This window comes from Peromyscus leucopus, chromosome 8b, assembly GCF_004664715.2.
Source record: "Peromyscus leucopus breed LL Stock chromosome 8b, UCI_PerLeu_2.1, whole genome shotgun sequence".
Taxonomy (NCBI): Eukaryota; Metazoa; Chordata; class Mammalia; order Rodentia; family Cricetidae; genus Peromyscus; species Peromyscus leucopus.
Genome location: NC_051086.1, coordinates 61,311,155 through 61,334,244, shown reverse-complemented (window position 1 = coordinate 61,334,244; position 23,090 = coordinate 61,311,155). Strand labels below are relative to the sequence as shown.

General features: G+C 48.3%; 2 protein-coding genes across 4 annotated transcripts in view; both read right to left on the bottom strand.

Annotated features, from left to right (window-relative positions):
- Phf12 (PHD finger protein 12) overlaps window positions 1–14,955 on the bottom strand; it is a 50,405-nt gene extending 35,450 nt beyond the window's left edge. For 2 of the 3 annotated variants that reach the window (XM_028866852.2, XM_037201385.1), the window contains exons 1-2: window positions 14,332–14,502; window positions 13,512–13,693 (exon numbers count right to left, since the gene is read on the bottom strand). In XM_028866852.2, coding sequence (XP_028722685.1) covers window positions 13,512–13,693; window positions 14,332–14,397 — 248 coding nt within the window. In that variant the 5' untranslated portion in view covers window positions 14,398–14,502. Of the gene's footprint in view, window positions 1–13,511; window positions 13,694–14,331 lie in introns of all 3 variants that reach the window. The other variant, XM_028866851.2, reaches the window with a different exon arrangement.
- A 4,286-nt stretch (window positions 14,956–19,241) lies between these two features.
- Sez6 (seizure related 6 homolog) overlaps window positions 19,242–23,090 on the bottom strand; it is a 47,463-nt gene continuing 43,614 nt past the window's right edge. Inside the window, 8 exon segments of the mRNA XM_028866849.2 lie at window positions 19,242–20,296; window positions 20,463–20,565; window positions 20,651–20,768; window positions 21,018–21,056; window positions 21,330–21,527; window positions 21,609–21,731; window positions 21,734–21,799; window positions 22,881–23,075. Coding sequence (XP_028722682.1) covers window positions 20,267–20,296; window positions 20,463–20,565; window positions 20,651–20,768; window positions 21,018–21,056; window positions 21,330–21,527; window positions 21,609–21,731; window positions 21,734–21,799; window positions 22,881–23,075 — 872 coding nt within the window. The 3' untranslated portion in view covers window positions 19,242–20,266.

Below are 23,090 nucleotides of genomic sequence, written 5' to 3'. Positions count from 1 at the left end.
CACACACACACACTGTAATAAAAAAATTGATGGGCTGGAAAGATGGCCCAGAGGTTAAGAGCACTGACTGTTCTTTCAGAGGTCCTGAGTTCAATTCCCAGCAACCACATGGTGGCTCACAAACATCTGTAATGAGATCTGGTGCCCTCTTCTGGCCTGCGGGGATATATGCAGACAGAACACTGTATACATAATAAATAAATAACATAATAAATAAATAAATAAATATTTTTTAAAAAATTGAACTTATTAGGCAGCAAGTTTTTACTTACTATTAAAGAGATGCAGGGTGGTGGTGGCACACACCTTTAATCCCAGCATTTGGGGGTCAGAGTTAGGCAAACTCTCCTGTGAGTTCGAGGCCAGCCTGGTCTATAGAGCGAGATCCAGGATAGGAACCAAAACTACACAGAGAAACCCTGTCTTGGGGCAGGGGGGGGAATAAAATAAAATTAAAGACACTTCTGTCTCACTTGCTACCCTCTGACAGGAGGGAAACAATTACTTGGGCCCTACATCATCAGGCTTGTTCCCCACCCCCAATTCTACTCATAAATCTCAAAGCTCCCCATCCTTTAGGACTGAAGTGATCTGGACACGCTGTCAGGCTGTGCTCTTGTGGTTTGATACCACAGCTAAGTGGTGACTCGGCTTCCAGACCCTGCAGTTACACCTCTCGTGACTGCCCTATTTAGAAGTTGAACACACTTCTCAGAGAACCATGATTTTCCCTTTGGCCCACTTTGGGATATCTGTGCACATACAAAGTGAAGTAACGCAACAAGCACACAAGCCTGGATATGAGTTATTTACCTCAACTGCACACACTTTGCTAATATACACACCTTACTTCAACACCAAAAAACCCCACAGCCTACAAAGATGTCCGATATTAACAGAATTAGCCAGGTCCGTTTATTCGCTAGGTAAAGAATAGCTATACTAGGCAAAACCAGGAGGACCCCAGAGGAAGGATTAAGTCATCACAAATGACAGAGCAAAGCAAGTATCAAACAGCTTAAGTCAGTGACAGAATTCTCCCTAAAATCATTAAAGAAGATACTTTCAAAAAATATGGCAAGCCGGGTGGTGGGGGTGCACACCTTTAATCCCAGCACTCAGGAGGCAGAGCCAGGTGGATTCTCTGTGAGTTCAAAGTCAGCCTGGGCTACAGAGTGGGTTCCAGGACAGTCAAGGCTACACAGAGAAACCCTGTCTGGAAAAGAGAAGGAAAAAAAAAAAAAAAAAGCCCATGGTACAGATAGGTCCCTGTCACCTGAATTCATAATGCAGGGCCTCATCCCAAGTTCTCTGTGTTTTACTAGCTTCTTTGCTCTGCACAAAGAAGACAGGAGAAAAATAATAGCCATCATCTTTGTATGGGTCAGACGGAGTAAAACCCTCTAATCCAGGTGTGCTGCTGTTGCTACAAGTTGGGTTTTACCTGGAACTCAAGCTTGTTAGTAATTTTGAGAGGTTCCCTGCCTGGCCTGGAATTGGAAGTGAGGTCTTCAGGCTGTGGTTAAAAATCAAACCTATGGAGAGTCCTCTCTTGTTCATTCATGCTGGTTTCAGAAGGAGCCTCACACAGAGCAGACAGGGAAAGATGAATGTTAGGTTCTGGCACTCCACTGGTGTTTTGTCCTGTCAAAACCAGCAAACATTTTTGCGAGATATCCCATATTTATATAATTTCTTCAGAAAAAAAAGGAAGGAAAAATTAAATACCAGAGTGATTAACATACAGGAAAACAAATGTTATTACTGGAGGAAAGGAGTAGCCACATTTTGTATTAACTAAAGTATCATCCCCATAGAATAACCCATGTAGCATCACTGTTCCCTAGCCAGTGTTTATTTTGCACGCCTCTCACTTGTAATCATGCGGGAAAAGCAGGAGGAAAAGCCAGTGGCTTTCAAGTCCTTTCAGTGAATGTTCATTCAGTGAAACAGCAAATGGAAGGCGAACTCGGAAGGAGTGGATGAAGTTTTTCATTACTTGGGAATTGCATCAGTCTGCAAGATGTACTAATTTACTTATTGTGAATGTAACAACTGTTCTATGTAGTAGTGAATTTGGTTTACTGATGGATTAAAATCAATAACTTCTACCTACCATAGAGATATGCTAAAACTTCATCTTTGTTTTCACTTGCTTAGACCCAGATTCAGAAATAACCGGCTTCAAAGGATGAGGATTCTGATAGCCTGGAATCACAGGCAGGAAAAACAGTCACCATCTTATTCTCCTTAACTGCTTACAAGTCATGGGAAAAGTAGTCAACAAGTGACCTGTGATGTGTCCTGGGCATGATGACAAACAGCACCACCACAGTGCCTTTCTGAAATTTTGTGGTCTAGGACTTGTACGGAATACAATGTCCTCCTCTCTCAGGAACCTGGCAAGGGGACAGCTGTACTCCTGTCCGGTGTCTCCTGGGAGGCTGGCGTTATGTAGAGGTCCTGTAAGTGTCACCTGTGTGAATGCTGATGCAGCTGATCATGTTGTATTCCCTCAGGGCCTTAAGTCAAAGGAGGAACCCAGTGCTGGGGGGTGGGGAGAGATGAGGAATGAGATAGGAGAAATTATTGATTTTAATCTGTCTTCCAATCGATTGATTTGGAATTCTGGCACCTTAAAGCAAGACTACTGGGGCTGGAGAAGGGACTCAGTAGGCAAAAGGCTCTGGCCATGAAGCCTGATGACCTGAGTTTGATCCCTGGGACCTACATGGTAGACACAAAGACCTGACTCCCACAAGCTGTATCCTGACTTCCACGCAGGTGGTGAAAGTACCCACCCCACCCCTATTTAAGCAAAATAAAACAAACACCAAATACTGATTTTAAGAAGCTTATACCAGGGGATGGAGAGATAGCCTAGTGGTTAAGGACATGTATTGTTCTTGCAGAGGACTTGAGTTCAATTCCTAGCACCCACACCAAACAGCTTACAACTGCTTGTAACTCTATCTAGCTCCAGGGGATGGGCCCTAACCTCAGGTACACGCACATATACAGATATATACACATGTACACATAAATAAATAATAATGAAAATATTAAAAAAAAGAAGCTTGTACTAATTAAAGAGCCACTAGAAGCCCAAGGAGACTGTCCCACTGATGGCCCATTTAACCACACACCCAAGGAAGTGTATGCGCTGCACACTGGAGATTGAAGGCAAGTTCAGAGATGGATTACCACTCTTACCCATAACCAAAAGCACACATTTATTGCCCTCTGTTTTCTATTTTGTCACTTGCAAAAGAAAAAGATATAACTCATTCTCTCAAAATGATACCTGCATGTCAAGGTAGAAAAAATTGTCTTGATTCTATGAGCTACATAAAAACCTTGAGGCAAATATTCTCTACATTCTGATTCCTTATTTACTATCCTTTTGTTTGTCTTTTATCTTTTTTAGGACAAGGTCTCACACAGACAAGGTGAACCTGACCGGATCCTCCTGCCTCTGCCTCCCAAGTGCTGAGATTACAAGGAATCACTACCACACCTGGCCCTAGTTATTACTCCCCAAGTTTACATAAAGATATGTACAGACAAGTGAGTGTGCTTCAGGGCACAAAAGACAGATCTTGTTAACCAGTTCAAAAAGCTTAAAACTGACTGACATGGAGCTATTTCCACCCCATGCTTTTACCAATCAAACTAAGGCAATTAAAAACTTTATACTTGGAGTTGGAGAGATGGCTCAGTGGTTAAGGACACGGACTGCTTTTCCAAAAGACTTGAGAGTTCAATTCCTAGCATCTACATGGGAGTTTACCACTCTCTGTAACTCCAGGACTGGAGGGTCCGTCCCCTGGCCTCCGTGAGTATCACACACAAGGTACATAGACACACTTGTAGGAAAAACAGCCATGCATACATAAAAGTAAAATAAATAATTAAAGTGGGGGGGAACCCAACAAAACCCTTCCTTTTTGGGAACTGGAGAGATGACTCAGTGGTTAAGCATACCTACTACTTTTCCAGAAGATTACAGTTTGGTTCCCTACACCCGTTCCAGCAACCCAATCGGGTGCTCACAATCACCTATAACTCCAGTTGCAGGAAATTTGATGCCCTCTTTTGGCCTCCATACAGTACCTGATATACACTCATATAGACACACACATATACATGAATTATAAAATAATAATAAATCTTAAAGAGGACCTGGGATCAATTCCAAACAGCTACACAGGCAGCTCATGGTGGTCTGTAACTAACAGTCCCAAGGGATCCAATACCTTCTTCTGGCCTCCATGGGTATCACACACACATGGCATGGACATACATGCTGTCAAAACACCCATACACACAAACAAAAACAAAAACAAGGCAGCCAGGCATGGGGGAACACACCTTTAATACCAGCACTCGGGAGGCAGAGAACATTTTTAAACGTAAACCCCAAGAGACTAAAAGCAGGCAGTGGGTTTTTGTTGTTTTTCTTTTTCACGTTTTTATGCTTTTTTAATTTATGGGTGGGAGGGTAGGGAATAAACACATGCCATTTCCTGGGTGTGAATGTCAAAGCAAAGCCTGCAGGAGTTGGTTCTCTCCTTTCGTCATGCAGCTCCTAGGGTCACACTCAGGTCATCAAGCTGGGCAGCAAACGCCTTTACTCACTTTTTTTTTTTTTTTTTTAGAGTTTCATGTATCTAAGGCTGGCCTCAACCCCTGATCTTCCTGTTTGAGCACTGGGATCACAGGCGTGTATAAACCACGCCTGCTTTATGTAGTGCATACAGTGCTGGGGACTGAACGCAAGGCTTCCTGGATGCTAGCCAGGCAAGCAGTCTGCCAATTGAGCTATAGCTCCAATTATTTCTTCTAGTGTAACTCCTAGCCTTAGATTTTTTTTGCTGGGAGAGTCATCCAGAAATGTTGAAACAGTATTAAATCAAACCACATAGTAAGTAAGGTTCTCTTCACTGAGATGTATTACTTAAAAAAACAAAACAAACACACACACACACATTTATTTATTGTGTGTGTGTGTGTGTGTGTGTGTGTGTGTGTGTGTGTGTGTATATATATATATATATATATATATATATATATATATATATATATATATTGCGTGGAATGTACATGAAGGTCAGAAGACAACCAGTACAAATTGGTTGTCTGAGCTGGGCGTGGTGGTGCACACTATTAATCCCAGCACTCAGGAGACAAAGGCAGGCCAATTTCTAAGTTAAAGGCCAGCTTGGTCTACAGAGTGAGTTCCAGGACAGCCAGGGCTACACAGAGAAACCCTGTCTCAAAAAGACAAAAACTAAAAAAGAACTGGTTCTCTACCTCACATGTGGTTTACAGGGATAGAACTCAAATGTGGAGAGCAAGTGAGGTTCTGAATGACTGTGTGCTATTGACATGGACATAGCCATGTCAAGAACGACAGTGCCTCAGCCACGGGAATGACAAAGTCTTCCCAGGGCAAAACTTGCCTCTGGCTCAAGTGCAAAAGTCAATAGTGTGTGCAGCCCACCCTGGATGTTTACGGCCTGAAGACTGTTCCTACTGAGATTAGCTGAGCCTGCCTCCTTGTTCAGCTGCACATAATACCCTGCCTTCTTGACATCTATATGTAATAATCCCACCCCCTTATTCAGCTGAGAGTAATAACCCTACCTCCTTATTCAAATTATATATACATATATACATATATATATTACACACACACACACACACACACACACACACACACACACACACACACACACCAAAAGAAGAAAAAGAGATAAGGGAAGTGAAAAGACACCCAACAGAATGAGAGAACATCTGCAAACCATATATCTGACTAGGGACTTGTATCTGCATCTCTTATAATTCAATGAATAATAATAACAACAATAAACAACTGGGATGTAGCTCAGTAGTAGAATGTAAGGTCTTGGGTTGGATCCCCAGTAATGCCAAAAAATTTTTTTTGAAAAAGGCAGCTAGGCAGTGGTGGTGCATGCTTTCAATCCCAGTACTCAGGAGGCAGAAACAGGTGGATCTCTTTGAGTTCGAGGCCAGGCTTCAAAGCTAGAAGAAACCCTGTCTTAAAAAAAAAAAAAAGAAAAGAAAAAAGAAAAAGAAAAGAAAAAAGAAAACGGACAAAGGAAAAAACAAAATAAAACTAACCATCTGGGCTGGGGATATAGTTAGGTGATAAAGTACTTGACCAGCACGTGAAAGGTCCTTAGATGGATCCCAGCACCAGAAAAAAAACAAAACCTATCATTTCACAGAAAACTTACCTTCTTTCCTACTTTTAATATATCTGCTATTTCCTTTTTAAACTCAAACCATTTGGGCCACAAATACACCAAAATTATACCTCATTTGTTTTTAATTAAAAAAAAAAAAAAAAAAAAAATTAGCCGGGCGGCGGTGGTGATGGTGGTGGTGGTACATGCTATTAGAACTAAAAACAGTTCAGTTGGGGCTAGAGAGATGGCTCAGAGGTTAAGAGCACTGCTTGCTCTTCCAAAGGTCCTGAGTTCAATTCCCAGCAACCACATGGTGACTCATAACTATCTGTAATGAGATCTGGCACCCTCTTCTGGCCTGTAGGAATGTGTGCAGACATAACACTGTATACATAATAAATAAATAAATCTAAAAAAACAAAAAAACAGTTCAGTCACATGACAACATACAAGAATATGTAAGAGAGCCAGGCAGTGGTGGCGCACGCCTTTAATCCCAGCACTCAGGAGGCAGAGCCAGGTGTATCTCTGTGAGTTCGAAGCCAGCCTGGTCTACAGAGCAAGATCCAGGACAGGCACCAAACTACAGAGAAACCCTGTCTCAAAAAACAAAACAAAACAAATTTTTAATGTGTTTGGAGTTAGACAGCATGTGTGTTTGGGTACCATGCGCATGCTTGATGCCAAAGGCCAGAAAAGGGTACTGTAGTCTTTGGAGTTACATACTGATGTGAGATGCTATGAGGGTGCTGGGAATTGAACCCAGGTCCTATGGAAGAGCCTACCCCTAACTCCTTTGGGACAGCGTCTCACTATGTATCCCTTGCTGGTCTAGAACTCATTAGGTAAGATTAGGCTAGTCTTAAACTTGTGATAATTTTCCTGCCTCTGCCTTATTCAAAGTTTATATCTATGTGCAGATGAGTATGCATGTGAAAACTGGAGGTTGATGTTGAGAATTTTCCTTGATTCCTCTTCCACCTTATTCTTTGAGGCAGGGTTTTCCATCAAATCCAGAGCTCACCAATAAGACTAGTCTTGCTAGCCAGCTTGCAAGGGATTGCATGTCTGGCTTTCCTAGGATGGACTTAACAGGTAGCCTGCCACACACATCTGGCATTTATATGGGTTTGGGGGTCAAACTTCAGCCATCTTGCTAGCACAGCAAATGTTTTAACTGCTATCTCCCCTTCCCCCTAGCCTATTCTAGTTTTTTCTTTTTTTTTTAAATGTGCATTGGTGTTTTCCCATGGGTGTCAGGCCCCCTGGAATGAAGTTACAGACAGTTGTGAGCTGCCATATGGGTGCTCAGAATCGAACCAAGGTCCACTGGAAGGGCAGTCAGTGCTCTTAAGCACTGAGTCATCTCTCCAGCCCCTAGCCTAGTATTTTTAAACAATGAGTATCCTTTATCTTTGTACTGACCACGCATCTAAGACTAACAGCCAAGCCCCACATTAAGTCAAAAAGCATGCATTACGAATCTGAGCTCAAGTTGAACACTCCTTTTTCAAGTGGACTGTTATAAACACATCTAGATCCCAATTCATCACAGTAAAGACAAAGTAAGTAAGTAAATAAAATAAGCATAAAATCAACTTAGGTTTGTTTACTGTGGGATAATTAGTTCATGGGATAGAGTGAGGGAAAGGAATCCAAGACACTGTCACCTGCCATTCCTCAGGACCAGATTTCTAAGTACTCAGAAAGCAAATTCATGAGTTTTAAACAAGACAAACAAACAAAAAAACCCCAACAAACTACATATTTTTTTGTTGTTTGTTTGGAGACAGGGTTTCTCTGTGTAGTTTTGGTGCCTGTCCTGTATCTCGATCTGTAGACCAGGCTGGCCTCTGTAGACCAGGCTGGCCTCGAACTCACAGAGATCCGCCTGCCTATGCCTCCCAAGCACTGGGATTAAAGGTGTGTGCTACCAACAGCCTACATATTTTAATTCACTGGTTACCTATTAGTCCAATGAACCAAACACAACATAATCAGAAAATTCTTAAAAGTTTAGAGGGAAAGATTTTTCAAGCACAAAACTTGTAGATGCCTTTGTATGTGTGATACCTTTGTTATGACTCACTGGAAATTAAACATGCAAAACTCCAAGCTGAGCTTAGTTTTGCCTGCGCACAGAGACCTTTTCACTCTTATTCTTCGAAAACCTCATTTTGGATCTTGCTGCCAACACCAGAGAGAGGAAAGCCAGCCAACAATTCCAAATATAACACGCGGAGGCAAATGCTACAGAAATCTGTCTGACGGGAAGGGACCACGCTGAGATCTGCTGAAGTGGATGCACTTCTCAATCAGACCATTTCAGTCCCTGTCGGTTTGGAGCAGAATTCCATGAACCGTTTTAAGAGGAAACCACCCACTTTCCAGTAGCCTCGTTCCTGCTGCTCTGTGGCAGTCACTCACTCTATCAGTGACAATAATCCTCCAACTCAAACAGAAAGACTATCATCAACTAGAGCTCCACCGTCAGCCCACTTTTTTTTTAAGATTAAAATTAAGCTGGGTGGTGGCAGTGGCGCATACCTTTGATCCCAGCACTGGAAAGACCAAGGCGGTGGATCTCTGAGTTAGAGGTCAACCTAATCTAGAGTGAGTTCCAGGACAGGTAGGGCCCAGGGCCACACAGAGAAACCCTGTCTTTAAAAAAAATAAATAAATAAAATTAATAATAATAATAAAATAAATAAATTTAAAAATCATTTTATGTGTATGGGTGTTTTGTCTACATATATGTCTACTTGTGTGCCTGGTATCCACAGAAGCCAGAAGAGGGCATCAGATCCCCTGGAAGCAGAGTTACAGATGGTTGTGAGCCACCCTGTGGGTGCCTGACTTGAACTTGGGTCCTCTGGAAGAGCAGCCAGTGCTTTTATCTGCTGAGCCATCTCTCCAGCCCAGCTATCCACTATTTAACAGATTTTTAGGGATCTGTCTGTGTAGATCAGATTTTCAGAAGGCTCAACTTACACACGACTATGACAAGGTCAGGATCACCAGGGGACACTTGGAAACCTTCTAGTTTTCCAGGGGCAGGTGTAGTAACTCCTATTATTACTCTGAGGTTATTAATACCAAGCACAGAACAATTCATTTCCTAACCCAGAGGATCATCACAGAAAACCCAGAAAAATAACTGGAATGACTTCCCACAGTGGGTGAATCCCTGATAGAAAGGCAGCACAAAGGGAAGCTGTGACCAGTCCTTTCCTCCGGTAAGGTGATTGATCTCAGAAAAATCTGCAGTTTAGTGCTGTGTCTTAAGCCCAAGAGATAAGGTTTGCGTAGGTATCACTTCTGTCTAGGCTTGGTATTTCAGGTTTACAATCTTGGCTACATGGGAAACTGTGGCAGGAGAGTATCAGGCCCGAGCCAGGTTCAACCCCCAGTACCATCCTACCAAAAGGAAGCACTTCTGGGACATTTTAATATATACTGATTAAAACAGCCACACAAAGGACTTGTCTCACAGAGCTTTTCTTTTCTTTTTTCTGTTTGTTTTCTTTAGACAGGGTCTTTCTATACAGCCCAGGCAGGCTTGGACTTCTCAATACTCTAGCCTTTAGAATGCTGGGATTAAAGGCAAGCAAACCCTTACCTAACCGTCTCATAGAGCTTTCGATGACGAAAACACAACAGCACTGAAATTATGATCCACAGCATTAATAAAATTCCAACCTCATTCTCGTACACTCTGTACATAAGGGGCACTATCATTACTATGCTTATCTAAGTGAAACAGTCTCGGCCAGTTCAAAGGGAAAACAGGAGAAAATACAGTTATATCGAACCTCACCCGAACACAAATAAGCAGTAAAGGAAAACTATTGAAAACACACTCAGGAATCAAAATCTCAGGCATTAACTGCTTGACCTCACAACTCTGGCTAAATTAGTACTTCAATTTTGTTAGAGAATGTGGCTTAAAACACAGAAAAGTGAGGAAACCCTTACTTAGGAAGTGAAAGCACCAAGGGTATTCTATTTACAAGATGACTTCCTCTTCCTGCACTCATACTTAAGAATGTTTTGTGATTTAGAGAGTAACTCAGATAAGTCAATGGTACATTCATCCAGTACTGACACCTTCCAAGGGAGCACTGAAGATGTGAAACAGATTCTGCCTCATTCACTACCATTTTCAAACCTCTGATTACCAGTTCTCATTCACGGTCTCAGAAGGGAGGAAGCAATGAAATGTATATCCTGAGCAAGCCTGAGTCTCATCAACAACTAGAGTCCCTCCTTCTTTCTCCTTCCAGCTAAAGCAGAAACTGTAGTTAAAACTTGACAAGATTTATACTCATCTATTAAAAGATTCAGAGTTCAGCTTTTAAGAGTTTAAAACCCCAACCTTAGGCAAAAAGATAGCACACTTTTTCCATGTCTCAATTTTTTTTTTTAATAAAGGTTATTTATTTTAGGAGCCAGCAAGATGCCTCAGGAGGTAAAGGTACTTGCTGCCAAACATGGCGACCTGACACCCCAAGTCCAATCCCTAGGAACCACAACAGTGGAAAAATGACTCCTGGGAGCTATCCCCCGACTTCCACCTGTGCTCCACAGCACCCCAAAATAAAAAGCTTTTTTTTTTTTTTTTTTAATTATTTGAGATAGGGTTTCTCTGTGTAACAGCCCTGGCTGTTCTGGAACCAGGCAAGCCTTGAGCTAACAGAGATCCACCTGCCTCTGCCTCCCAATTGCTGGAATTAAAGGCTTGTGCCACCACATTCTGGCAACAAATGTAATTTTTATAAAACTAAAACTAATGTGTGTCTGTGTATGTAGGAGTGAAGGTACATGTGTCCAAGTGCATACTCCTAAGCAGAAGGTCAGAGGGCCATGGGTGTCCTCCATTAGTCTCTGCCTTTTTCTTTGAGAATTCCAGGTGTTTTCTCAGCTAAGCTATGACCTGGACCAACCTGGCTAGAAGCCAGTTAAGCGCCAGTAATCCCTTGTCTCTGCCACCGCCCCGCCCCCCATACACCCAAAGCTGGAGCTAATGTCATATGCAAGACCCCCCCAGTTTGCTGTGTGGGTGCTGGGATCTGAATTCTGTTCCTCATGATTGTGAAGCAAATGCTATTAAGATGCTTCAGATTCTTAATAAGGAATCACCAATCTCAGTTAACACCCACTTCACCCTAGAGGCAATAAATATTAGCCCAAAATAAAAAAAAAAAATTCAGCTGGACATGGTGGTGCACACCTGTAAACCCAGTATTCAGGAGAGTGAGGTAGGATTATGGGCATAGGTTGGAAGTCATTCTGGGCTATATAACAAGTACCAAGGCAAGCCAAACCAAACAGGGCTACACAGCCAGATTGTCTCAAAAATCATAGAAAAAGGAAGAAAGAGAAGAAATTAAAACACAGCTTAGTAATATATCAAGTAAGTACAATAAAAACCATAAGCAACACAGACTCAGGTACAAATTTCTCCTGTGCTCAAGAACAGCAAGGGAGAGCCAGGCATGATGATGTACACTTTGGAGGATGACTGAGTTCAAGGCCAAGCTGGGCTAGAGTGAGGCTAACTTAACCCACACCCCAAACAAAAGACTAGCAAGAGAAACTGGATCAGAGACATTTTCTGCAGGTGGAATGCATTTGAAAGGAAGTAAAGGCTAAAAACAAAACCCACAGGCCCTTACTGCTGGCATTACTCACTTCATATTAAAAATTTAAAGGCCAGTAGCAAAGCTTCCTCCAGGATAATAATTTTTGTCCCTGGAACATTACAAGCCAAGATGGGGTGCCCTCCTAGGCAAAAGTGTCTTGGAATTAGTAATGGGAATGTCCCACATAACTCCTGACCACAGTCTTAATTGGCCCAGTATCAGTCATCTGTCTAATAAAACCTGCAATTAGTACAAATACAGCAGGCATTATTCCACAAATCAAGAGATGGACTGTAGATGGAACTGGGGAGAGAGCCCTTAAACATTTTTTTATAAAACAAAAGGCTTTAAAATGGGCAACACCAGCTAAAAAGAGCAGTAAAAAGAAAAAAACAAAAACCAAATCAAGAGAAAACAAAAAACCAGGATCCCCTCCCTCCCAATCTAAGTGGGAGGGCCCTACCTCCCTACCTCACAGAACAGCCCCTACCCGACCCCAGGAGCCCTCTCCTCCCAGACACTAGCCTCAGTCAACTGTTGCTGAACAGAACAAGAGGCTATTTGGGTTCCAAGTGCAGATGTGGGATTTTTGTGCAGGGCAGATAGGTGGTCTCCCGGCAGAAGATGGTGTAAACTATCTTTTTTGCCGGATTGTTCTGCGATGAGAAGGATCAAGCCCCGGCGATCAACCCCTCCCCTCCCCCCATTCAGTTGGGGTGAGAGAACGAACAGCTTTCCAGCTCTCAGCTCCTTAAAACTGCCTTTCCGGAGCCACCAAATACAATCCTGCCCCAGCAGCAAAGAATTTTGCAGCGAAGGGCTCGTTGATCCAGAGCAGGGAAGAGAAATCGGCGCCCAAGGGCAATTTTAATTGTCTAACTCGGCCCGATTTCCTAAGAGGCAGCAGAGCAGGGAGGGAGGAGGGAAGTGGGAGGAGGGAGGCAGCTCTGGAGTGGCAACAGGGGGCAAGCTGCAGAGAAAGGGATCAAGCCGGCGAGATCCTAGCCCTGGCCCTCGAGGAGCTGCTGCAAAAAGGGCTCAAGGGCTACTCCCACCGTTCTCCCAGAGACGTTTGCAAATCATATATGCAGCCAAAATGGCGCTGAGAATAAAAATATAATTTAAAGGCAGGTCGCCATATTGTAAACAGAAAGGCAGAGAAGTGGACTCGAGAGACACCCTCCATGATTTCCTACATCGGCGCAAGTACCCGCTCGCCTGGGTCTGGACCAGGGCGAACTGGGTGGCCGTGGGCTCCGCGCACCAACCCCAAGGAGAGCTCAGGCAGGCAGGAGCCCTGAGGGCGGCGGGAGCGCGCGGCCGCCAAGCGGCACTGGACCTGGAGCTCCTCCCCTTCCTCCCCCGCCGCCGCCGCCGCTGCCGGCCGCACTCGGCCCCATCAGTCCCAGCTCCCTATCTACTTCCAATCTCAGATGGGGCTCACCTCACTCCTCCCAACCCCCATCCCGGGGTCACGCCGCTGCTCCTTCCAGCAAATCGTCCGGATCCCGGCAAAAGCCGGGATCGCAGAGGCGCTCGCCCCAGCGGCTGCAGAGTCAGCTAGCGGCTGCAAGCGCCCGTTATTTCTGCAGGCCTGGTGAAGGAATGTGCCGAGTAGGGTCTGCCAACGGGCTCCAAAGGGGTCCCCAGCCCTTACCAGCACTGGAGGTGGAAGGCGGCAGGGCAGTGATCGCAGCACAAGAGATCCCCACCTTCCTTGCAGCTATCGCAGCTGTCGTGGTTGGTGGCCCTGCCGCTTCTCCGGGACTCTTTCTCCGGCTTCCGACTCCGCTTTTCAGTCTCGTCCGTCTTGGGGGGAGCCAGCAGAGCTTGGATTTGCTGCACACACATACAAACGGCATGTGTGCACATTCGGAGTTCCCGGGCGGCCAGTAGTCCCCGAGGCGCGGCTTCTCCGTCACCCACCCCTCTTCCCCCTTTTGTCCTTCTTCCTCCCATCCAGGCTGCTTCCAGAACCTCTCGGTCCCCGGAACCAGGGGGAGCCCACCCTAACTGCGTTCCTGCAGCACAACAACGAGAAAAGCTCCTTCCAAATGGGGAGGATCAGGGTAGGGGGATGGGGAGAGGGTGCGCGGTTCCCTTCTCGCCACTTCCTTGTATGGACAGTGGGGGACTCCAAAGCCCGGCTCCGAGAGGCCCAAAGCTTGGTACCCGGACGTGCAGGGGGAAGCACAAAGGGGCCGACGAGAAGGGGGTGGGGAGGCCTGCCGGTGCAATGAAATGGAGTGGGCTGAAGCCTCAGGAGAGCAAATTGAGGGCGGCGGGTAGGTGAAACTGCTGCAAACATCCTCGGAAGCTCGGGCTCGGTCCCCCAAATTGCAAAGATGGGAGGGAGAGGCTGGATGAGGAAGAACCCCCCCCTTCCCCGGCCCTCTGGCGCTTCGAGCTTAGGGCCGGCTTTGTGGGGCGGAGGTTCCCTCCCGGCACTGGGGGAAGGGGATGAGGGCCACTCTTACCTCCATCAGCCCCCCCGACGTGTCCAAGTCGTATACGATCGTCTTGGTCTCCATTTTCTCCCACATTCATCCACCTCCTGGGCTGGGCGCTCTCTGCTCCGGCCCCCCCAGCCCCGGGGGGAGGGGGGAGGCGGGGGAAGGGGGCACTCCTGACCCCCGACCCCCTTCTCTCTTCCCAACACAGGTTCCGACTTCCTCGCCCTGGCTCCCCCCCACCCCCCGGCCCCCAGTCCCTGGGACGGCAGCGTCCTCCCCAAGGGCCGTGAGAGGGGAGCAACCCCTCAGCCCCGGCCCGGCGGCTGGCTGCACAGTGGGTCCCGGCTGGGGGGGGGTCAGGCCTCGGCGGGGCCTAGGCCCACAGGCTAAAGCTGGCGCTGGCGACCGCCGGTCCGGCCGGGAAGGCTGGAGGGCGCTGCCATCCCGGGATTGGGGGACCGGAGGGGGGGGTGAGAGGTTAGGTGAGGTTGTGAGACGTGAGGTGACTCGGGGGAGGATGGTGGGGGGTGGTCCCCGGGCTCCGCCTCTCGCCGCTGCCGCCGTCTGCGTCCCGGCTGCCGCGCACTTGGCGCAAACTTACCGCGAGCGCCCGCAAAGCCACCCGCGCAGGCGCCCCGGGATCGCCGCTCGCCGCGCGCAACCGCAGTGACAGCCGGCGGCCCGGCTCCCGCGCAGCCGCGGTGATGGGGTACCCCCCTGCGCGCAGCCGCGCTGGCATTCGCCTGGAGCCCAGAAGGACCGCCTTTCTGCCGTGCGCCAGCGTACTGGGATGGAAGGGCGGGGCCTGAGGCCTCGCTCAGGCGCCTGGGAAAGCGCGGAGGGGTCACGGCGCAGCCGCAGGAACTTGGGGACGCTTCGCCCATTGGTGTTTGTGTGCCGACCGTGGGCTGTGTTCCCGCGCAGGCGTGCTGGGTCGCCACCCTCCCGTCCCCTAACAACGCGCCCGCCTCCCGCGCAGGCGTATTGTCACCTGGCGGCCTGCACAAGAAAGCTGCTCCTTTCGCCATTTTGGCAAGGGGGTTTGGGCTACCCTGCCCTTGGAGTCCTCAGTCACCAAGATGTGAGGTTGTGTGGCGCTGGTGTGCTGTCGGCGGCAGTAGTACTCATAGGCACGTTGTCGTGGATTGTTTGCCTCCAGCATCAGGTGTGGCTGGAGCAGGCCGCCATATTGGTAAAGGGGTTAAAAAAAAAAAAAGCCATTGCGACAAAAAACGACGCTTTGGGTGGCGGTTTGGATGGCTGCTGTTTCCACTTAACTCCCGCTCTCGACACTTAATTTTAGCACGAACATCGCTGCCTGGCATCGCGATGGAACCAAGGACAGTTCAGGCTGCCTCTTACTACCCTCTCTTAACCACTGTCCCTGAGAACCACTCTTAAAGAGGAAGTCAAAAGCCCAAACAGTCCGTAATCCTGACAACGCCCAGCTACCTGCCTACAGCTGACTTCAATCCCCAACTTGCAACGCGGCGCAGTATTCAAGGGTGAACGGGAACGCGTTGCACCCTGGGAGTAAGAATCGCGATGGGTCTGATGAGTTGTGGGAGTTGTAGTTTCATATGCAGACGCTGCACTGTACCGTAGGATGTCTGGGGCCGGGGGATGGGGAGCCTGCTGGGAAGGGTACTGGGATTTGTAGTTTGAGACCCTCGCCTCAAATTCTGGGTAGAGAGACATATTTCTCTTTGGGTGTGCGCTGTTATCCCCTTATTACCGCTTTCCGATATGGACAGATCCTTCTGCCTAATTGCGATGAAGCCATTGAGAAGGGGACTGGAAGCATAAACCCCACTAGACGTTAATTAACATTAGTGACAATACAACTGTGTCCTGCCTTTCTTCTTTTTTCTCCCTTTCCCTCTCCCTCCCTCCCTTTTTTCCTTCCTTCCTACCTTCCTTCCTTCCTTCCCTTCCCCTTCCTCCCTCCTTCCCTCCCTCCCTCCCTCCCTCCCTCCCTTCTTTCTTCTCTTTCTTTCTTTCTTTCTTTCTTTTTTCTCCAAAGATAGTCTTACTCTAAAGCCCTAGCTGGCCTAGAACTCGCTATATAGACCAGGTTGGCCATGAACTCACAGAAATCCGACTACCTCTGCTTCTGGTTCCATTTCTGGGATTAACGTGTGCTACTATTGCTACTATGCCTGGCTGTTCATAAACTCTTCTTCTTCTTCTTCTTCCTTCTTCTCCTCCTCCTCCTCCTCCTCCTCCTCCTCCTTCTCCTCCTCCTCCTTCTCTTTCTTCTTCTTTTTTTCAATATAAGGTTTCTCTGTGTAACAGCTCTGGCTGTCCTGGAATTCGTTCTGTAGACCAGGCTGGCCTCAGACTCAGGGAGATCCACCTGCCTCTACTTTCTGAGTGGTGGGATCAAAGGTGTGCATCATCACCACCCGACATCTAAACTCGTTTTTTAAAAAGATTTATTTATTTTTATGGGCATTGGTGTTTTGCCTGCATGTATGGCTGTGTGAGGGAGCCAGATTCCCCGAACCGAGATACAGACAGTTGTGAGCTGCCATGTGGGTGCTGGGAATTGAACCCAGGTCCTTTGGAAGAGCAGCCAGGACCCTTAACCACTAAGACATCTCTCTCCACCCCCAAACTCATTTTTATGTTACTGCACACATCATTCTCAGAGTAGTAAAACTGGGAAGGACATAGAGACTATTTGATTTAAACTCTTCATTTCCAGAGTGGAGCAGTGATTTGCTTAGGTTTCGTAGTGCGTTTGTAGAAAACCTAAAAAGGAAACATTTCTTGATTCATAGGTCAGAATGTGTTCACTACACCATGTTTACTGTCTCTGAGGAACTGTTGCTCCTCCTTTTAGGACAGTCAGAACTATAGATCAAAAGGATATGGATAACTGTGTGAAGTTTTAGGTGTGTGTGTGGCTTTGTATTTCTCTGGTGGCCCTGTGTTGGTGCCTGGAAAGACTAAGGCCACGCAGAAGTGGAGAATGTCATGCAAATTGGCAGCTCTCTGACTTCCAACGTCGCCATGGCCACAATAGATTAGTAGCCATAGGACTGAGATGAGACTCTCAGAGGAGAGGGCTGAGATAGGTTCCTTGAACGAAGAGGCCAGGCTTCATGCCACATGACCTCAGAAGTTGAAACCTCATATGCCCTCTCTCACTGGCTTCCTTCCTACTGCCCGGAGCACAGCTGTGCTGCTGTGTCAGCCTGAAGGTATTACTGGACGGAGAAGTGAGCTGCTGGCACATGCCCAGTGAGCAAGGCTTCACTTGGAGCAACACATCCATTGCAGCTGAAGGCAGGAGCGGGCAATGGGCTAATGAGGGAAATGAGAGTTGGCTCTGTTGACAGGTGCCAGAGGAACAAATCACTCCACACACCTTTCTTTTGGAGCCTGAAGGATGAGGTCAGCCCAGTGGGGGCAGGACCTGATGCCACCTTGGAGAGCTCCAGCTCAGGGTGTTCAAGGGGACTCCAGGAAAGAGAGCAGGTGGGATGCAGAAGCCTTTGGAGGCGACCTCTTGTGGTCGACCTAGGTATTGCACTGTGAATGACCTGGCACCCCCCAGACGTGTGCATGCGGCATAGAGTCAGAGGCTGGGAGGAATTTCTGGTCCACATCCACATCTTCCCGGTGAAGATTGTAGGAACAGAAAGTGCTAGTGGATGCTGGTCTTCCTTTCAGGGATTTCTGTCTTTTATCTTCCGATTGCCCATAATTCTCTGTTGCCTCCCTCCTGGGAAGATACTTTCATCTCCAAAGGCTTTAGGGGCCATAGAGAAGGGCAAGCCACCACTTCTTAAAATTTATTATTTATTATTTATTTATTTTGGTTTTTTGAAATAGGGATTCTCTGTGTAGAAACCCTGGCTGTCCTGGAACTCGCTTGTAGACCAGGTTGGCCTCAAACTCACAGAGATCCACCTACCTTGGCCTTACAAGTGCTGGATACACTTTATTTTTATTTTCTGGCTTTTACTAGATAGGATTTGTGTGTTGTGTGTGTGTGTAGCCCGCTGTCCTGTAGACCAAATAGGCCTTGAATTCAGAGATCTGCCTACCTCTGCCTCCTGAGTGCTGGGATTAAAGGCGTGCGCCACCACCCACCTTTTATTTTTTGAGATTATAATATAATTACATCATTCCTCCTTTCCTTTTCCTCCTTCCAACTCCCCTCATATATCCCTTCTTGCTCTTTTTCAAATTCATGACATCTTTTAAAATTAATTGTTGTCATATACATATGTGACTACACACAACACACACACACACACAGACACACACACATTTCTAAATACATAAGTACAACCTGCTCAGTCTGTAAGATGTTACTTGTATGTATATTTCTTGCAGCCACTTTACACTCGATCTTAGCCAAAGGCCGAGAAGCGATTTCCGCAGCCACTTTGAAGAGCCGATGGGGAGGGCCCTTGCCTGTGCCCCCAGGGTGCCCTGTCGTCCTGCTCACAGTCGGGATGTTTTCTGAGGCCAATCCAAGTTAGCCAGTTTGTGTACAAGGGTTCCGTCTGATTCCAGTCTCTCAAGCTTCACTTGGTAGGAAGAAGCAGAAGGAAAGTCGCACCAGACGTGGGGCCTTGTCAGCAGTCCAGCGGTACTAAAGGGGTGTGGGACTGGGCCAGTCTATAGTTCTAGCCATGGCAAAGAGGAGGAGATGAAGCACTGGGGTGGATGAGCACTTGAGTTGGCGAGTCCCCACGTCCCTGTGGTGTTAACCACCGGGGACTCTCACTTGAGCAGCCATCTGTGACACTAATGTCTTTGGGGCTGTGTTGCCTAGTGAACTATATATAACACCTTGTCTCATCAAATCTGGGGGTGACTGATTGGTGGGTCCAGCAGGTCTTCGCATGCCAAGATCTACATCACATTCATCTACCACCTCTCTTCCCTCCAAGAAAGCACCGTTCACACTGCTGAACTGTTTTTTCCAAAAACGCCATTTTAATAAGGAAACAACAGAAATAAAAGATTGTTCTCTGGCTGGAGCCCAGACCCCATATAATACATCATATGTACAAAGTGGCCTTCGGTCTGGACCGGGCTTCCTCCTGGGGATTTCTCACTTCAGTTCTGTGCCACGTTCCTGGGTCCTTGGACTTGCGCTCCTCTCCAGAATGTACCTGCCCTCTCCTGTGTGCCATAACCCAGTGGCAGGAAGCAGGTGCATGGTGAGTGGCTCACAAGAGGGACTCGTGGGAAAGGGGGGCATTTGTGACAGCCAGATAAACATCAAGGAAGGTCTGTCCCTCCTCAAGTAGAGGGGTGCCGGGGAGCAGTAGGGTGTCCTGCTTTGGTGTGGAGCATGAGTGTCCAGTGAAGCCCAACCTGAGCTTGGGACAGAGTCCCTGAACCTTTTAAGCTACCTTAAAATCCTCCCCTCCCCGGGACAGGGCAGAAGGCATAACTCCAATTCTGAGCCTTTAGAGAAGACTAGACATCACCCTGAGGGGCTGGTGTTGGCATGCCAGGACTACCAAAAGGTCACCGTTGAGAATCATCTTGGCCACTGGTGATGGCCCTGTGAGGGGCACTCTGGTCCCATTTCCACTGCTGCAAATCAGCTCTTCCGGAGTCCCCACATGCCAGGGCTGGATGATGGCAATGTGTAGAAAGTGCCTCTGCTCTGCCTGAAGTTTCCAGGCCTGAGGGCCAGGGCAGAAGAGAAGCAGGAGAATGTTGGCTGGTGGTAATGTGCTCCAGCTATGTTCTATCCAAGTCAGGTGCCCCCTGACTTGGACCCAAAGAAGGGCCCGAAGTGGGCAGTGGCTCCAAGAAAACAGGTCACTGTGGGCATTGCAGGCAGGGAAGGGCACAACTTCTTGAGGGATTGGTGGTGTCTCTTCCCAGGTGGTATGTACAGGAGGTGAAGGGACAGCAGAGAGCCGGCAGCCCTGCCACTGGCCTGTGATGCAGACCTGCGTGCGCATCCACAGGCTGCTCCCACCTAGATGGACACTTCATATTCTCTCGTCTCCTGCAAAGGAAAGAGACTGCGGGAAGTTGGACACTTGTAGAAGATTGGTTGGGCCAGAAGCCACCTTCCCAAGGCAGAGGTGGGACTTGGCAGGACCCACAGGGATACCCACCCAAGGGAGCAAAGAACTGAGTCCTGAAGAGGTCAAGCCAACATGGATACTTACTCCAGTCTCATAAGTTGGGTTGTCAAATGCTGACTCCACCGTGATGCGGTTATAGGGGCGAGGATGAGTTCGGGGAAGTTGCAGGGGACTTTTCCCCTGGAGCCTGTGAGAAGATAGGAGCCGGTGAGGCAGGAGCGCAGGGCAGGAGTGAGCTGGGTATGTAGAAGAGGAAGAGAAGCCAGACTCACCTGGAGAAATAGAGGTACACACCTCCCACCAGCAGCACCATGGCCGCCAGTGGTAAGAAGATGGCAGCTGCCATGTGGGCAGCGTCCAGGGCACTGGAGGTGGCAGGTGCCTTGGCAACTGAAAGCAAAGGGTGGGTGGGATTGGAGCTGATGTCCCTGTCCCTTAGAGCCTCTGTCCCCTCCCTTCTCAAGGGCATTCAGAGACCAGCTCCCATTAGCTGGCTGGGGAAGGGAAGAAGCTGTGTGCTCTTCTAGGCCCCAACTGCTCTTCCTCTGCCTTCCAGTTGCGGGAACCCACGGCCTGGGAGCTGTGAGAACCAAGTGCAGGGGGGATCACCAGATCTGGCTCTCAAGCATGGGGACTCACCATCCAGGCTACGGCCGTTGTAGAACCCATCCAGAGAGGCTGGAACAAGAGGGGAGGGCCAAGGGCAGTGGGTGAGCCTGATGGACCAAGCCACCAATGCAAGGAGCAAGCACAGAGGTGGGCTGGTCATGGGGAGGAACTGACCAGGGAGAGCCCACTCCTGCGTTGTCTTGGTGATGTTAGATCAGAGACGGGCAGAGACTGGGGGACAGGAAGGGGCGTGGGCAGGTGCTTCTGATTCTCAACGTGGAATTGCTTTACTACAACAGCACTTCGGTCCAGACAGGGTTTTAAGGGAGCAGTGGCACTCACCAGCCCTGCAGATGGGTGGGGGGTCACTCCAGTGTGAGGGGTGTCCAGGCACGCATTTGATGCTGGCCTGGCCCTTCAGCACATAGCCAGGGGCACAGGAGAAGTGGATGGTGGCCCCTGCTGGGTGAAGTCGCTTCTCAGGACTGCGGGCACCGTTCTCGGGGGCACTGAGGCCATGGCATGGCTTGAACTGTTCCACTGCAAGGCGGGCAGAGTCAGGTGAAGGTGTCAGGTCCCCCTCATTCTAAAGGGCCCCCCTCCTACGCACTCGACACTTACAGAGACATTTGGGGGCCCTGTCACTCCACTTGGGGCTGCCAGCCTGACGATCATGGCAGGTGAGGATGGCGCTCCCCGTCAGCACAAAGCCCTGGTCACAAATATACTGCACAGTTGCCCCACAGGAAACTTGGGGCTGGATACGAGGCGTCGGCTGTGATCCACATCCCCTGGGTCACGGCAGGATGTCACTGTGACGGAGAGGGAAGGAAAAGCAGGGAAGCCTCAGCGTCTGGGGGCATGGCTCAGTTGGGAAGAGTGCTCCGGAAGCACGCATGAAAGCCTGGATTTAACGGACAGCACTAGATAACCCCGGGCTGGTGGTGCATGCCTGTAATCCCAGTACTCCAGATGGTGGATGTAATCCCAGGACTAAGAAAGTGGAGGCAGGAGGATCAGAAATTCAAAGTAATCCTCAGTTTCATAGAAGCTTGAGGCCAGTCTAGGTTAGAGACACTATCGGGTGGGGCAAGAGAAAGGCCTGTTCGCCCTGGTTTTCTTCAGGTGGCACAGGCCAGCTAATGCCAGGCTATATGGCTCTACTCTCATTTAAATGTCTGCATCTTCCTTTTTTGGTGTTAGAATCCAGGATGGCATGCATGCCAGGTGGTACTCTACCATTGAGCTATATCCACAGCCTTTTGGTTTTCTTTGCTTCATTTTTTTAAATGTATGTGTGTGCAGAGTTTATGTGTACTACATATATGTAGATGCCCACCAAGGCTAGAAGGTGGTGTTGGATCCCCTGGAACTGGTTACAGGAGGCTCTGAGTTGCCTGATGTGAGTGCTGGGTACCAGATCTGGGTCTTCTGCAAGAGCAGTAAGTGCTCTTAGCCACTCAGCCACCCCCCTTACACACACCTTTTTGGGGGAGATAAATGCCTCACACCGTACCTTAGGCGGTATTCAAATTCCTGATCCTCCTGCCTCAGCTTCCTGAATGCTGAGATTACAGGCATGTGACACACCATGCCTGACTGTGCCTACCATTTTGCTGATGTATCCTTTTCCCCACTCACTAAGGTCAGCAAAGCCAGCCATTGCCTTCCCATGTATGTGAGTCAGCAGGCACTGCCTGGTCATCAGTCAGCCAGGGAATGCTCGCAGGACTTACCTGGAAGTCCCGTGACAAGGGATCATCTCTATTTCACAGATAAGGAAACTGAGGGGACAAGTTGGAAGAGCAAGAATACCAACAGAAACAGTTGCTGGATTTTCTCTGAGAACGCGGGAGTCAGGCTGGGAGGGACCATGGGACCAGGCACACTCACCCCTCTGGCATGAGGGCAGGTCCTCACTCCAGCTCAGGTCCCACTGGCACATGAGAATACTGGATCCCACCACCTGGTAGCCAGGGTAGCACTGGTAGGTGACCACTGTGCCGTGCACCAGCTCAGGCTGTGACGGGCTCTTCCAGCCGTTGGGGATCTCGGGTAGCTCTGGACATGTATCATTGCGGGGCACCTCTGGGGACACAGAAG